The sequence below is a fragment of the Nannospalax galili genome, unplaced genomic scaffold, assembly GCF_000622305.1.
Source record: "Nannospalax galili isolate Female #2095 unplaced genomic scaffold, S.galili_v1.0 scaffold1118, whole genome shotgun sequence".
In the NCBI taxonomy this organism is placed as follows: Eukaryota; Metazoa; Chordata; class Mammalia; order Rodentia; family Spalacidae; genus Nannospalax; species Nannospalax galili.
This window is the reverse complement of record NW_008342011.1, coordinates 167,730-183,003: the sequence shown is the minus strand read 5'-3', so window position 1 is coordinate 183,003 and position 15,274 is coordinate 167,730. Positions and strand designations below refer to the sequence as shown.

Sequence of the window (15,274 nt, the reverse complement as noted above, 5' to 3'; positions counted from 1 at the left end):
CTCACCAATGCCCATAAAAACCACTTATCATCTTACTAGAAAATGCCTGCTTTGCTAAGCCGAGCTGCACAACAGCTCTAGATGTGCAACCGGAAAGTGTGGGAAGCATGCCAACCCACATCTCAAAAAACCAAGGTAAAGGAACTCAACAAGGTTAACTTGCTCTTTGATTCAACAGTTTCTATTTCCATCTAAGCTGAAGACACAAAGCATATAGGTTTCATTTAAAGTGGCTCACAGTGGACTGATACCCAAGGATTAAAAGAAAGAGATGGCAGAGAGCAGCAGAGTCAGCAGTGGGGAAGAAACCCACTATTTTGGCTTCTTTCATTTTTTAAAAAATTTTATTTATTATTTTTATTTTATGTATATGCATGTATTGCTTGCATACAGGTAAGTGCACCCTTATCATACAATGCCCGTGGAGGTCAGAAGAGGCTGTCAGATCCTCTGGGCCTGGAGTTAAGGACAGTTGTTAGCTGCCATGTGGGTGCTGGGATTCGAACCCAGGTCTTCTGCAAGAGCAACGAGTGTTCTTAACCACTGAGCATCTCTCCAGCCCCTCTTTTGGCTTCTTTGTATCACAAGTTCCTTATGACTGTGTATCTTAACAAGCTATTTAAGACAATCTATAGCCATTGTAAAGTTAGTAAATGGTCCATAAAAAAAGAGACAACTAAGATACAAGTGAAGAAGTAACCAGCACCACAGCAAACTAAACTAGAAAATGGCAAGGCTCAATAAAACAAACCAGCAGAGACAAACAGGAAATAACCCCCCACCGCAACACTGGCTAACTATGAAATTTCCAGCAACATAAATATTGCCAACAGCAGCTTACCTGCTCAAGGTCAGAAGAAGCAGGAAGCAGAAGAAGCAGGAAGGTGTAGCTAAGAGAACTGTGTGCCACCAAGGAAAGGGAACTCTCTTCCCAGAACACACAGGGGGAGCCGTGGTCTCAACTGAAGGCAAAAATCACTGCAAGAATATCTCCAGCTACAGCCAGATTCTGTTTCCTGGAACTCCCTCCGCATTGCTGCAAAGGCAACGGAACGCCTTTCAATTCACTCATCAGGGACTGCTGTGGGTACTACCTGACAAATTGTGCTCTGTGCCTGTCTTCAGGAAGCTTGCCCACACCTACAATGAAGAGAAGGCTCAAAGCAATGATGATTGCACCCCTGATACTGAGGACTCCTTACTTCCTACTGTGATGTATTTACTTTCTCCTTTTAGTGGAGAGGAAGGAGAGAATGGAGATCACGAAGAAAACAGGCTTTAAGGAAAGGGGGTGGGGAGGACTACGGAGCACATGAGATAGGGGGCAGGGGAAGGGGAACCCACTGAGGGGGGAGGTACAGGTGGGAATGGAGAACAGGGGTACAGGGAAGGGGCCTGCATCTGAACTGCGCGTGTACAGACACTCCTCTTGCTATGATTTCCTTAATACTGTACTTACATAGCATTTACATTGTATTAGATATTACTAATTGAAAATAAATATGGAAAGGATGGAAGATAGGAAGGAAAAGTCACCTTCTTGTTGTGTAACTGCAGTTGGCTGGTGAGAAGTCTCCAACTATATTGGTGCCTTTAGATGTTTGTATTCAAACCTAAAACTGTTCAGAGCTCTGGGTTTACTTATATTCCAGACCTGCATTCCCATTCCAAACCAGAAAATACCAGGAATTATCCTATTTAGCAGTACAGCATGTGGCTCAATGCAGAAGACAGGCACTTGAGTCCTGGATGAGTGCCAGGACACCAAGGGAAGGCAATAGGTTCCAAGACAGCCACTGCTGTAGGAACTGTCTTCTCTGCTTTCTGGGATTAAAGCTAGAACTGCATCCAGGAGGCTGTACTTCAAAGACACTCAAGACATCAAAAAGAGCTGGGCGTGGTGGCAAATGACTTTAATCTCAGCACTAGGGAGGCAGAAGCTGGTGGATCTCTGTGACATCTAGACCAGCCTGGTCTACATAGCAAGTTCTAGGACAGCTAGGGCTACACGGAGACTCTGCCCCCCAAAATAAAACTAAACAAAAAGTTCAAAAAGATTCCTGTGTTGTTTGGAAGAAGAAAAAGAAGCTCACACACATTAGTGGGAATGGGGAAGAGATGATTTATGAATACTCACCATGAATCAACACTCTATTTTCTGACCTAGAAATTCCAGCTCTACTTTTTCTCTCCCTTGAGGAACTTATCATGGCAAACCCAAGGTACAGCTACAAATCACTTCTCCCCAGGTACAGGATAGCATTAGTTGCTGATGTGACACATCTGGAAGACGGAACCTCAGTTGGGGAATTTCCTTTATTCGCCTGGCCTGTGGGCATGTCTGTGAGGCATTTTCTTAACTGCTGAGTGATGTGAGAGTGTTCAGTCCCCTGTGAGTGGTGCCACCCCTGGGCAGGTGGGCACAGGTTGCATAAGAGGGAGCAGGCCAGTCAGCAGTGTTCTTCCTGCTTACTGTGTTCGTCTCTTCAGTTTCTGTCCCCAGGTTCCTGTTTGAGCCTCCTGTCCTGGCTTCCCTCAGTGAAGGACTGTACTATAAGACTGACTAAACCCTTTCCTCCCCAAGTAGGTTTTGGTCATATTGTTTATCACAGCAATAGAAAGCAAACTAGAAGCTTGTGATAGCTAAAAACTAGACAATATAACATAAATCAAGAGAAGATAAGTTCGGTAAAATATGGACTATTCATGGGGGAATACCACATGGACATTAAAATAAAAATATCTATGGAGGAAAAATAAATATTAAATGCAAAAAATTCTTACAAGACAAGCATGTGCCCATCTTCAAAAGAATGTGAACATCTGAGAAACAAACTGAGGGATGATGGATCTACTCTGGATCATAGTTTTAGGGGAATAGTCCATTATGGCACTGACAGCATGGAAGAGGGAGCGACATGTCTCTGACATCAGGAGTGAGACCAGGCTGATTACTTTTCAGTAGCAGTTACTAAGTGTTTGCCAGAATGGGAGCCTAACTAAAAACCTTAAAGCCCATCCCCTTTAGAGGTCCACTTCCTCCAGCTAGACTAGACCCCACAATGTCCCCAAACAGGACTATCAATGGGGACCAACTATTCAAACATTTGGTCGTGTGGGGGACACTTCAATTCCAATCATAATGAAGATGGAGAAGAAAAGATGTATCGGAAAGGCAATATATAGGAATAAGTTAGAATACAGGGCGACATATTAGCTCTGCAGAAGTTCCTTCTTTGCTTGTTTGTGATTTTTGAATTTCCTATGATGAGCCCTTACAGTGGATTAATTCTCTTCTGTCCTCTTCCCCTTATAATGGATAGCTTCAGGCCATCTCAGAGTCAGGGCCTTCCATGGCCATCAAGGCGTGTGACAGCCCTAATGTCAGTGAAGGAGCCTCAGGGGCTATACTCCTTGGATGACACCCCACAGGTGGCTTACCAAACATGGGCCTGACCCAACGTCTGACATTACTAGGTATAACTTGGTTTGAAACTGAGGCGATTTTTCTTTTCAGAATTTAATTATTCAAATTTATCCATTTAAACCGGCTCACCACTGTGCAGTACTTAGAGGAGGCTAATGTGCCAGTAAAAAATTCTTTTATTTTCAAGACTAAAATGAACTTGGAAGGTATCTAATTTTGCTTCGAGCACTTTCAAGAAGCTGTGAAAGCTTCCGCCTCCTGCCAAATTAGCTGCCTGTTTGCAGTCTCCAGTGAGGTGGAGAAGGCCCGAGCAGTCAGCTTGCTTTCTTCTTACAGACACTGTGCCAAGGAGAAGGAATGTTTCCCCTGCAGGGAAATTATCTGCTGGCAAAGCCCCTGGCTGGGCATTTCTCCAAAGCAGAGCTAACTCCCCAAGGAAGCCACCAGGCTGCTTTGCCCCATCCAAAAATTCTCTGGCACTAAGAACCGGGTGTGTGTACAAATCAGTTTCCAGAGCGTTTGAGATGCGGGCCAGCAATGAGTTCCAACACTGAAGTAGAAACGATGTGCCTAACTTTATGTGCTCAGTTGGACAGATGAGATGTTCTTAGAGAGTGGGACTTGATGCTAAAAAAACCTCCAGATCCTACTAAATTCAGACTGGGGTGCATGTGTGCGTGCGTGCATGCATGGGTGCATGTTTTTAAGACATAGCCTACTTGGAGAATGAATAGGTTGCCTGTTGAACAAAGAGAAGAAAATTGGCTGCTTTGAAGGTAAGTTGCATCTTACTGGATATGATAATTTGCAAAACAGCTAGAACTGTTTTGAAGAGTTTTGTTGTAGGAGGAAGTAAGCAATAAGTAGTAATTTTTCAACTGCTAGAAAACTCTCTCTCTCTCTAATCTATATTTGCCAAGGGAATTGTATATGCTGATCTTTATTAAGCAAACCATCAAACATGAAGGAAGCACTCACAGAGCTGGGCAGAGATGGGGAGGAACGAAAGAGCACAGGACTCATTTGCAGCACGGAAGCCTGGAGGTGACCAAGAGACACACCTGAGTGCTGAGAGCCTCACTGCTGTCCCAAACCTGTAGATCGGTGAATGGTTAATTCCTATGTGTAAGAGTCAAACATGAGTAAGGTGTGGACAGCCCTCGCCTTCCAGAAGCCCACATCAAGTAAGTGCGCACACATTTGATGAGTTTGGAGAGAGCTAGGATAAAGATATGCACTGGATGTCTGAGCAAAGAGAAAGGGAAAGCATTTAGCTCAGGCTCGAGATGTGCAGAAGCCCCCTGAGGGTGATGCCTGGGCTAAGCTTGGAAGGAAACTAGCCAGAGGAAGAAGGTGGAAGGGTTTACAGATGTCAGAGGAAGTGTAAGAGTGTTTCATCCAAATAAACCAAGGATCAAGTTCAGGGTGGAAAGTGGCATAAGATTACACTGAACAAAGTCATAGATGGCAGTGCTGGTGCCTGGAGGCCACCCTGTGGAGACTGAAAGGCCAGGCCAGATGCTGGAGGCATGTGTGGTTGTAGAGGGCGTAATGCAGTATATCCTCAGGTTCAGGTTGGGGTAGAACTCCAGGGGCACCTCCCTGAATCTCCCATATGCCAATTCACAGAGGAGCTAAGAACTCCTCAGAGTAATCCCAAAATAATCTGAGGGAGGTATGTGCAAAGATAATACCGGGGCTTCTGTGAGTTCTTACAACCATCTTCCTTACATGCCACATCAGACTCCAAGGTGACCGAGCCTCTGCCTGTCCTTATCTAAGCCCCAGCCCAAGGCCCTCAAATGCCAGTTACATGAGCGAAGAGAACCGTGGAGCCAGGACTGCCTATTACACTTAGTAAAGTGAACAGCCTCCACCCTGTAAACCAAGGCAGTGTTCCTGCAGGTCACACAAACTCTGTCTAGCTTTGTCCACAGGGAGTCTAATGGCTGACAGAAGACTCAGGAGAGGTTCACACAGGAGAAGATCAAGGCCCAGGGCCCAGTTATTCGAGGTTGTCCTCATTACCCTCACGGCCTCTTGACAATCTGACCCTCTCCCTGTGTGTATTTCAGCTGCCTAGCACGTAGCACGCAACCAGTTCTTTAAACCTAAAACTGGAAGTCAACATATTCCTTCATTTGAAGCATATACAATGATGCTCCAGGACCCATGACTCACTCCTTTCTCCAGCCTACCCATCTAAGGTTCCCTCCCTTGGTCCAGCCCAAGCCCTCACCCTCAGCATCCTCGCTGTGGCTTCCCCAGTGAACTCATTACTCATCCATCAAAGCAATCCCTTCCAGTGTCAAGATGGCCATACTCCTCCCTTCCTGGACTTCCACCTCTGACTGGGGTTAATATGTCAATGAGCTGTTTGCAATCAACAGTCACCTGGAAATCCAGCAAGTGGAAACATATTCACCACTTATAATATGATTGGGGGAATTCTGAGATATTCGTTCCTCTGATGATTCTAAGTATGCGTTTTTTTCAAAACTGGATATTCTACAGAAAGCAGAAAGGAACAAAAGAAAGAGTTGAAGACCAGCCACAGGAAGATGAATCCTCAGATCTATTAAAATGGCTATTACAAAACACAGAAACCCCCAGGGTGGGTGAGAATGTGGGGGATTCCAGAGCCCTCCCTCACTGTTGTAAGAATGTGAAAGTGGCACAGCTACAGAAAACAGAATAGCAGTTCCCTGAAACATTAAAAACAGAACTACCATATGATCCAACAATTCCCACTCTACACATGGACTGAAATCAAAGACTCAGCAGCCACTGGTAGACTCAAGCTCAAAGTGGCATTATTCCAACAGCTGGAGGTAGAGATGACTTATGTCCATCAAAGATGAGCGAACAAAGAAAATGTGATATACACATACAGAAGAATATTATACAGATAAAAAAAGGAAATTCTGACACATCAATGTGAAAACCAAAAGATTTATGCTAAGTTAAATAAAACAATCACAAATGGACAACATGACAGGAAGTAGGGAACAGGAAGGCATCATTCCATGGGTACAGCCTTTCATCTTGCAAGGTAACTGAGTGTTCCAGAGATCAGCTGCACAGTAAGGTCAATGAGCTTTACTGTACTGAACACTTAAAAGTTATGATGGTAAAATGGAATAGTAAGTTGGTTTTACCACAGTCAAACACAAAGAGTGATGTGTAGTTACAAATATGAGTATATAGAAAATAATTCTCTTTTGTATACTGGACCATATATTTTAAGCATAAATTCTGAATGAACTTTCCTTTTATTTTTTGTAAAGGCAGGAGCTCAAATAGCCCAGATTGGTCTTGAACTCCTGATCCTCCTGCCTCCACCTCCCCAGTACTGGGATTTCAGGCATATGTTACCACTCCTGTCTCTCTGAACAGCTTTTTAAAAGGGCTATCAAGAGCTTACAAAAATATTCTGTATCCACAATATTATTTCCATACTTCAGGAAGCTGAGTTGCGATCTGCACCTCCCGCCCCCACCCTAATCCATCCTACAAAACACAGTGGTGCAACTCCCCGAAGAGCAGCTCTGTGTGTCTATCAAAACAAACTGTAAACACTGGTGCTTGGTTTCCAGAGCGCTTTCTCTCCAGCTGGGCCTCACCCTGCTGACTCCTCTTATCTCCTGACTCTCAGCATAACTCTCTCCATACAGCTTTCCTCTGGTGTGCTCTGGCAATTTTCTACAGAGGATCTCCTCACCAGGCTGCATCTCTTTCTGCAAACATGTCAGGACCCAGCAGGAAGAACACAGTTCACCTGTGAAACTTAGAGTAAATTCTCCAGTGCAAAATCAGGGCAGTGATCTTGAGTTCTTGAAAGGTGGGTGGATGAGGGCTAAGTCTTCAGTCAGCATTGTTCACCTCTTCTCCAAGCAAGGCCTTATGACAGACTGAGCACACCTTTATGACCTGAATCACAGAGCAGAAAGCCCTGGACCACAGGCTTCTCAGTGGCTCTTTCTCAAAGCTCCTTGTAATCCTGTCGTCCTCTCCAGGACAAGGACTCCAGCTTCTCAGGGTGTATGCTGCTGTGCCACTGAAAATGAGCTGAACTACAAGAGATCAGGGCAGATTTTACAAAAGGAAACAACACTTGGTTTCCAAAAGCTTCTCATGAACCAGGTTTATACAGATTCCACAGGACTGGCTTGAGCTGTTCTTAATGCAAGAAAAGTTGCCGCTGGAAACCAGAGGGCCTGTAGTTTTCTAACCCACCCAACGTACCATGGCATGGCTACCCAAAGGGTGCCTGGCATCAGGAACCCTTCCTAGGCACATCGTGTTACATCAGTCCTTTCCCACCAGACTCCCAGAGAGCAAGCTACATAAGGGCTACTCTCTGCTCTCAACTGTATGCTGTCTTGCACTCATTCTAAATGTGTTCACATGCCATGCCTGTGTTCCCAGGCTCTCTACAGAGAGCTCTGCATCTGGCACTTAGCAGACTGTTAGCACACACAGACCCTCAATAATACATGCTGCTCTGGAAACACATCTCAGCTCTAAGCTTCCATCTAAAATCTGCATATACTCTTGTGTCCAAGCTGTGTATTATCTAGAATTAGACATCTATTTAGTGAGGGTCCAAACATACTTCTTTCAAAGTTCTTCCAGCTTAATTTATGCACAGAGTATTTATACCTGCAACATCAAACAAAAAGGTATAAACAACACGGCTGTAGCTGTAACTGTGCTTCATTCTGCCCACACACCAGAGCTGACAACTTCAAAATGAGGTGTCTGCCTTCTCCTAAGTCAGAGCATGCAATTTTTCTCCAATTATACTTTAATTCATGAGTAATCACACTTTTCAGGAGGTAGCAAGTACAGGGGGACTGGAAGTCAGAGAGAAGGAGGGCATGATGAAGTATTAAATAATTTTACTTGAATTTGTACCAACAAGTATTGCACAAATGTGTCTGTTTCTAGAAGCCAGGTGATGAAGATACATCATGCTCCTATCACAAGCATCCAGAAACAGCTCTTCTACCAGCCATAATTCAGCCTCAAACAGCCTGCTTCTCACTTGGGTTTCCTGATTGCTTTGCCTAAATTCCCATTTCATCATAAGGCATTTTCCTCCTCCTAACTTTTACTTGAGGATTGGGATATGACCTTGAGATGGCTCTAACAACTGCACCATCTCTGGGATTTGAGATCTACCACTGTGATATGTCTTATCCATGCCCAGGGGAAATTAATTTTAAAAACAAAACAACAAAAAGACCACCCTAGAGGAGCTGTATGAAGTTCTAAATTTTCAATCTTAAACTGTATGTTAAAATTTTAATAACCAGGATATGTGCATGACACTCTAAGATACAGAAATAAGACCCCTGATCTCAAAAAGCTTCCAAACTAATAGGAAAGATGTTCACATAAATAATTTTACCACTGGCCAGCTCCGACCCACCTTCCCTGTCGTCCTTGACTGTCCTGTTTGGCCCATCTCAGGACAGAGGGCAGCATCTGCCTCACATTTAATCCCATAATCTGGGAATCACTCCTCACTCATGGTTTCCACTGTGCTTTATGTCTAAGGCCAAAACACCACCATTACCTTTCATCTCCCTGAGAAATACCTTTTCCATGATCTGCTTCTATGCTACAATTTCTGAGTAGCAAATGTCCTGACTTTCAGAGTAAGTGCCCTTCAGGCTGCTGTTCCAGCCAAAGCCTTCTCATGCTTGTCTGTGCTCTTAGAAAACACTCTTTGTGCTGTCCCATACAACCCTATACTGGCTGGCCCTTGACGGCCTTCATCTCACTGTGCACCACTCTAACTGTATTCCAGCGACTCTGGCCACTTTCCCTTTCTCATCTTGGAGCATTTTATTTCCGTTCTCTGCCTGGAAGGTGTTCCACTTTCTCCCTTTCTGTTTTGAGTATCATCTTCCCACCCCTCAAATCCTACATCAACTGTCTCCAAGTCAGGAACTCTTCCCCAATTACCCTAGCCAACAGCACCCAAGACAGTCCACTTCACTTCCCTTTCCAAATCTACTTTTTAATCACCTGTCGATTGCTTCTTTCCTCTGACTAGCATGGAAACTGGCAGTGCCAATACCAATGGCGACTGTGCCCCCATCCTAGAATCATGTCTGCTTGATAGCAGTCCCTCAGAGAAGACCTGTTTATCATGACAAAAATGGATGTCACCACAAAGAAGAATTAAATGGCAATGAGAGACACGCAGCAACTCATGTGAAAAGGGACATTTAATTTTGAGAAAAGCTGGGAAATGTCTTACAGAAAAGGATCATTTCTACACTGTCTTGGAGGAGTGGGTTGCAGACAAAAAGTGTACTAGACTCTGGAACTTGCAAAGAAACAGCTCCATTGACACAGGCTAGTTCGGAAGCATCAGAACAACAGTCACAAAACCTGAAGGGGCCCAGATGCTGTGGAGAGTTGTACTGAGAGGGGCGGAAGTGGTAAGGTGATGGGTCACGTGGGCTAAATCCTTGATTTTAGATCACAGGAAGTCACTGGAGTTGTGAGGATGCAAATTGGTATACTTTGATCTGCACTTTATCAACACTGGGAAAAAAACCTGAATTTCAAGACAAAGAACGGCATGACTTTTTTTTTTGTCTTTTTGAGGCAGGGTCTCCCTGTAGCCCCAGCTGGCCTAGAACTCCCTCTGTAGACGAAGCTGGCCTTGAACTCACAGAGATCTGTCTGCCTCTGCCTCCTGAGTGCTGGGATTAAAGGCACGCACCACCACACCTGGCATAAATAGTCACATCACTTTTAATAGGCCCATATATTCTGTATTTTGTGTATGTGTAGGGGGAACCACAATACCATATACAGATACAAAATAAAGGGGGCCAGTGATCCTAAGTACAGATTTACTTTTTTGTTTTGTCTTCAAAAACAAATAGCCATAGTACATTTGCAAATGGTTTCAAATATAAGGGTATCACTGTACTGAGGCTGAGAAAGGGGTAGCTGGATTCCAGGATTAGCTAGGTCCTGAGCTGGGAGACAAATCCAAGCAGAAGTGTTTGACTAGACAAATAGTATTTAACAGGTTAGATCACACTATTGAAGTCATTATTGATACCAAAGGCCAGCATATTATACTACTTGAACAATGTAAATATATAAATAATCCATTCTAGTCATCAACTAAGCAAAAACTACAGCAAGGATCTCAGAGCCTCCAGCCACACATGCCTTCAGAGGTACTGATTGGTCAGTGGCTCTGAGAGACTTCAGGGTGTCACTGGTGTCACTTATTTCAAGACAAAATAACTTAATGAGCACAACTTTACTCAGCAACCATGTAAGAAGGTGGAAAGGCTGAATGGTAAATACAAAAGTAAACTTCACAGAGTAAACTGCTTGTGTTTCCAGGAGTCCACAGACCCAGTGCTGTACCAACTGGCTTTCTTCTTTCTGTAGGTCAAGTAAGGCTATACAGAATACGGGCTTTGGCCTGCTGGCCTCCAAGGACAGACATGCAATTTGAAGGTACTTTTCCAGGATGATGAAGAAACACTTCCTTGTAGGCATTTGCCTTCCACCTTGGAGAATACTAAATTGACCTCAAGGAGCCGGCACCCCTGGCACATAGCTCAGCATCTGGAGAGCTGCTGAGCCAGGTGCCATGGCCATGGACGTGGCCCCCAACTAGGACTGGTACTAATGTGGTCAAAGCAGGGGGTGGGAGTCAGAGAGACCCGGACACCTACCATAGCTCTAGCTCAGAAGCTACAGGTGAAAAAGTGTAGACCAAGTTCTATAAACATAAAATGAGACTATGGAGATTTTGAGAATTAAGGCAATGCTTGGCTCTTGCCTGGCAGAGTAAGTGCTAAATAAAGGATAGCTCCAGAATATGTTCCTGATTTTAGTTTACTTATTTAGCACTCGTATTTTATGTGAGATTCTCTTGGTAGGAAAGACAAAATTATGGGACCTCACAAAACTGGGGAGGACTCAAAAGTCCTTTCATATGGTTCCCTGTTTCCAGACAATTCATTATTACTGTCATTTTACTGATGAAGTTACCAAGGACTTGAGCAGTCAGGCTGACAACCCAAGGTCGCTCAGACGATAACACCATTTAAGACACTCTCATTTGTGTCTTCAGTCATTTCCCAGTATTTGAAAGTGGTGAAGATAATTCTCTGGGCTATGAGATACCCTAAGATCAAGGCTGCCTCTGTTATTATAGATAATTTATAAAAACAAGATAAAAGCATTTAAGCCAAAGGGATCACACACTGAGTAATCAAAGTGCCAACTTAAAATATTAGACAGTGAAGAAAATGATAATGAAGCTTGTAGCCATCTTTGCTAATGCTTATTATGTTGTTAAGCAAAGACTCAGAGAACAAAATCCCATTTATGCTGTGATTATAACTAAGCAAAATTATGTACATATATAGCAAGGGCTGCAAAGGAATTTGGAAAATGACTGTGGCCAAAGTGCTAAGGGTGTACCCTTGCCCAAGTTTTAAGATCATCTAGTGGCTATAATGGAGTTGGCACCATAAACAGCACCAGAGTGATAATCACACAGAAGAGACATTGCTGCTTACTCACCCGGGGTTATATAACATGACTGCGGACAAGTTCTCACAGGACTTGGAGAGGTCGGTCATGGACAAGCTGAAGGAGGACAGAAGGCCACTCTAAGAGCAGACACAGGGTAGAGCGGTTACCTTAGCGGGTACCAGGAGGTCAGTGCTCTGTATTCATTGCCTTCTGCTTGTGACAGACAATGAGATGCACACTCATGTGAACACGCAGGACACTTGGCCGATTTGAGGCACCAGATCAAGGTCAATCAGGCTCTTGCACAAAAAACTAAATTCAAACACTGGAAATTCACCAGGTGTGCCATACCCAGAAGGCCGCCCAGCCACAATACACTGAAGTCAGGGCAGAAGTCAGGGGCTCCATCTCTGCTGCCCTTATCCTCCCTATTCCCCAGGAGACAGCATCTGCTGCCAGCAACACTCACATTTCCTGATTGACTAAGATGAAGAGGGACAGGTGAGGGTAGGCCAGTAAAGTAATAGTTGCCCTACTTGGCTTTCAAAGATAGCTCCTGGCAAACAGCTTTTCCCTCTGTCACTCTGAAGCCATGTCCGAACAGGACCCTCTGGGGAAGTCCTGGGCTGATACAGGCAATATTTACTGGCTGGACCATCAGACCAGGATTAGGCTGGAGGGTGTAACTTTGTCTTTATTTTTCCATCTAAGGTCCTGCCACCCTTGGGCAGCCCTTACCAGAAGGGGTAGCATGAGATGCTATGTCACTTGGTGGTTAGGACACAGGTCCAGGCCTGCAGGTCCAGGCCATAGTCTCAATTGCCTATCTGCTGCCCTCAGAGTCTGTTATGAACAGTCTGTCTTAGTTTCTCACCATTTATCTGTAAGTTGAGAGTGGACAGCTGCTGTGCAGACAACATGGTAGAATCTCTGCAAGAGTTAAGAACTATACCTGGCTCAAGGAAACGCTACCTGTGATCTTGACTGTCTTCAGCAGTCTAAGGACAAGTCATAATGCCCCAGGCAGATTTCTTTCCTTCATATTCAGTCCTCCCTGCTTTCTGTGGGCTTTAGCCCACCTCCCCCATGGAGCATTATGGGACCTCAGGATGGCCTAATCCAACTAAACCCATCTCTCTCAGTGGTCCTAAACCTACCCCACTCTGCCCCCCACTCAAGTGAAAAATCCAATTTACTGTGGCTGATTTGAGATAAGCCTGATTTCAATGTCAGGTTACTAAAATAGACATTGGTAAGTGAAATTCACTCTCTAGTGAATGCCACACAAAGACCAGTTCCTTTGGGGAAGTGGAGGCTAAACAGAAAGGGCTAGAAGGAGCAGTGAGAGCTGGATTCTCCTTGCTTATTTTCTACTCCATCATCTGTCAGGTAGCAAACTGCCTGGAATCTGTCCTGGGTATGGAACTTCCTTTCCAGAGGTTCTTGACTCCTGAAAGTCAAACTGAGAAGATACCCCAACCCATGTAGGATGAGCCATCCCTCCTAGAGCCCCCACCCCTCACCTTCCTCTTCTCCCTGAGCTTGGCGGCTTCCTTCGGATGGTTAAAGCGAAACATGTTGGTTCTTCCCAAGAGTATCACAGCACCTGGGAACACACAAGAGCAGCAGCAAACGCACAGTAAGTGGTCTGGTCAGTTGGTAATCGCACAGCATGGAATTCTCCTTCTAGTCCATTACAAAATAATAAAGACAAACTTCAGTCTCAAGAGCCTGCTCATGGAAGCTAATTTTAAATCTGCAAATACTTTGGCTTTTACAGCTGGGTGTCACGACATTCATAACAACCTAGACAGAAGTGATGAATCTAAGCATTACAACTTATTATGAGATTTAAAACTTAATATACATAAAATTAGACTTGTGATTGTTTGGAAGGGGAAAAAAAAAACAAAACTCTACCTCCGAGTCTCTAAAGAGATGTAAAGCATGTGATCACAAATGTAGGACAAGATGAACGCTGACAAAAGAGGCTCTCAAAGAGAAGTGCTTTCAAAAGAAATGCAGTGAAGCTGGCAGAGCACCGAGTTTCTACTGCTAAAAACACCCTTGGAATCTGATAGGAAAGAAACTACATATATGCATGATCTATTTTCAAAGGAAATTCACTGTATCTTATAAAAAACCCTATTAAAATTTAGATGTCTTCATTAATTAAAGAAAGCTCCTTTGACCAGAGACTTTATCCATATACCAACTGCCCAATGGACAAAAGACTCTAAGGCCAATGTCCAAGAATGACCAAAGCCTGGAGGACAGATTGACTTGATTAAACAAATAGTTCCAAAAGTTAGACCTTAGATCCAACACATGGGCTGTGGAGGGCGGCAAGCTCTGCTTCTTCAGAGAAGCAGTATTATACACAGACTTGCTATCCTACAGTCCCATCCATGTCCGAGAGTCAGCATCACCTCACGATTTGTGAAAGCAAGGCTTGTGCTCCGGAGGACAAGGACTCTGTGCAGCCCAGCACTTAAGGGCCAAGCAGAGGCTAGAGTAGCTTGATACAGACTTCTGAGGACCAAGACTGGTTTCACTGGATAACCAGGAGACAGGAAGTGGGCCCTGTGGGGAACCGCAGGGAAAGGTTTAGTTTTAGACAGGAGACTGCCCTGTTATGTTCAGAACAGAGGAGAAAGTCAAGCCTGGCCAGTATACAAGATATTTGTTGTTCTTTTTTTCAAATAAATAATTTACTGAGAATTTCATACATGCATATAAGGTGTTTTGATCAAACCATGCCCACTCCCTCCCCGCCAACTCCTCCCATATTTCCATCATTTTTTTCTGATAACTTCATGTTCTCTTTCTTCTTCTTTATTTTTTTATGGGGCTTTTGGCTACTCTAACATTCCCCCCTCTGAAGTGGTAGCCCTAAAATCTTTTAAGGATTAGATAAAACTCGGCAAATATTTTCGACATTTTTGGCCTTTGGCACGGAGCGTGTTGCTAAGAGACCCAAGGAAATTGTGAGCTTTAGCTAAGAAACTGGCTACTTTTTGGGGGGTCTTTTTACCCTAACTGCCTGGCCAATTCCTACCTCCTGTTCTTCTCACACCATCCTCTGAAGAGATTACCAAAATTGCCAATAGGGAATAGGGACACAGACCACTCGGGCTTCTTTCATGCTGAACAGGGATGCAGGGTGAGGCAATTGGAGTACCCTTCAGTGGGTCTATCTAAAAGACTCCCAAATTGCATAACTCTTATCTCCAAGGGAAAAAGAAAGTCCTTGAATCCTGACTATAGCTCTGTAGTATACTTTGAGATCTGGTATAGTAATCCCCCCAGCATTGCTCT

The 15,274-nt window shown here is 44.2% G+C and overlaps 1 protein-coding gene across 2 annotated transcripts in view; it reads right to left on the bottom strand.

Moving 5' to 3' along the window:
* The window catches only part of Kif16b (kinesin family member 16B), a 299,448-nt gene that overhangs the window by 126,497 nt on the left and 157,677 nt on the right, over window positions 1–15,274 (bottom strand). For both annotated transcript variants that reach the window (XM_029565752.1, XM_029565753.1), the window contains exons 16-17: window positions 13,480–13,562; window positions 12,005–12,093 (exon numbers count right to left, since the gene is read on the bottom strand). In XM_029565752.1, the coding sequence (XP_029421612.1) occupies window positions 12,005–12,093; window positions 13,480–13,562 (172 nt within the window). The remainder of the gene's footprint in view (window positions 1–12,004; window positions 12,094–13,479; window positions 13,563–15,274) is intronic.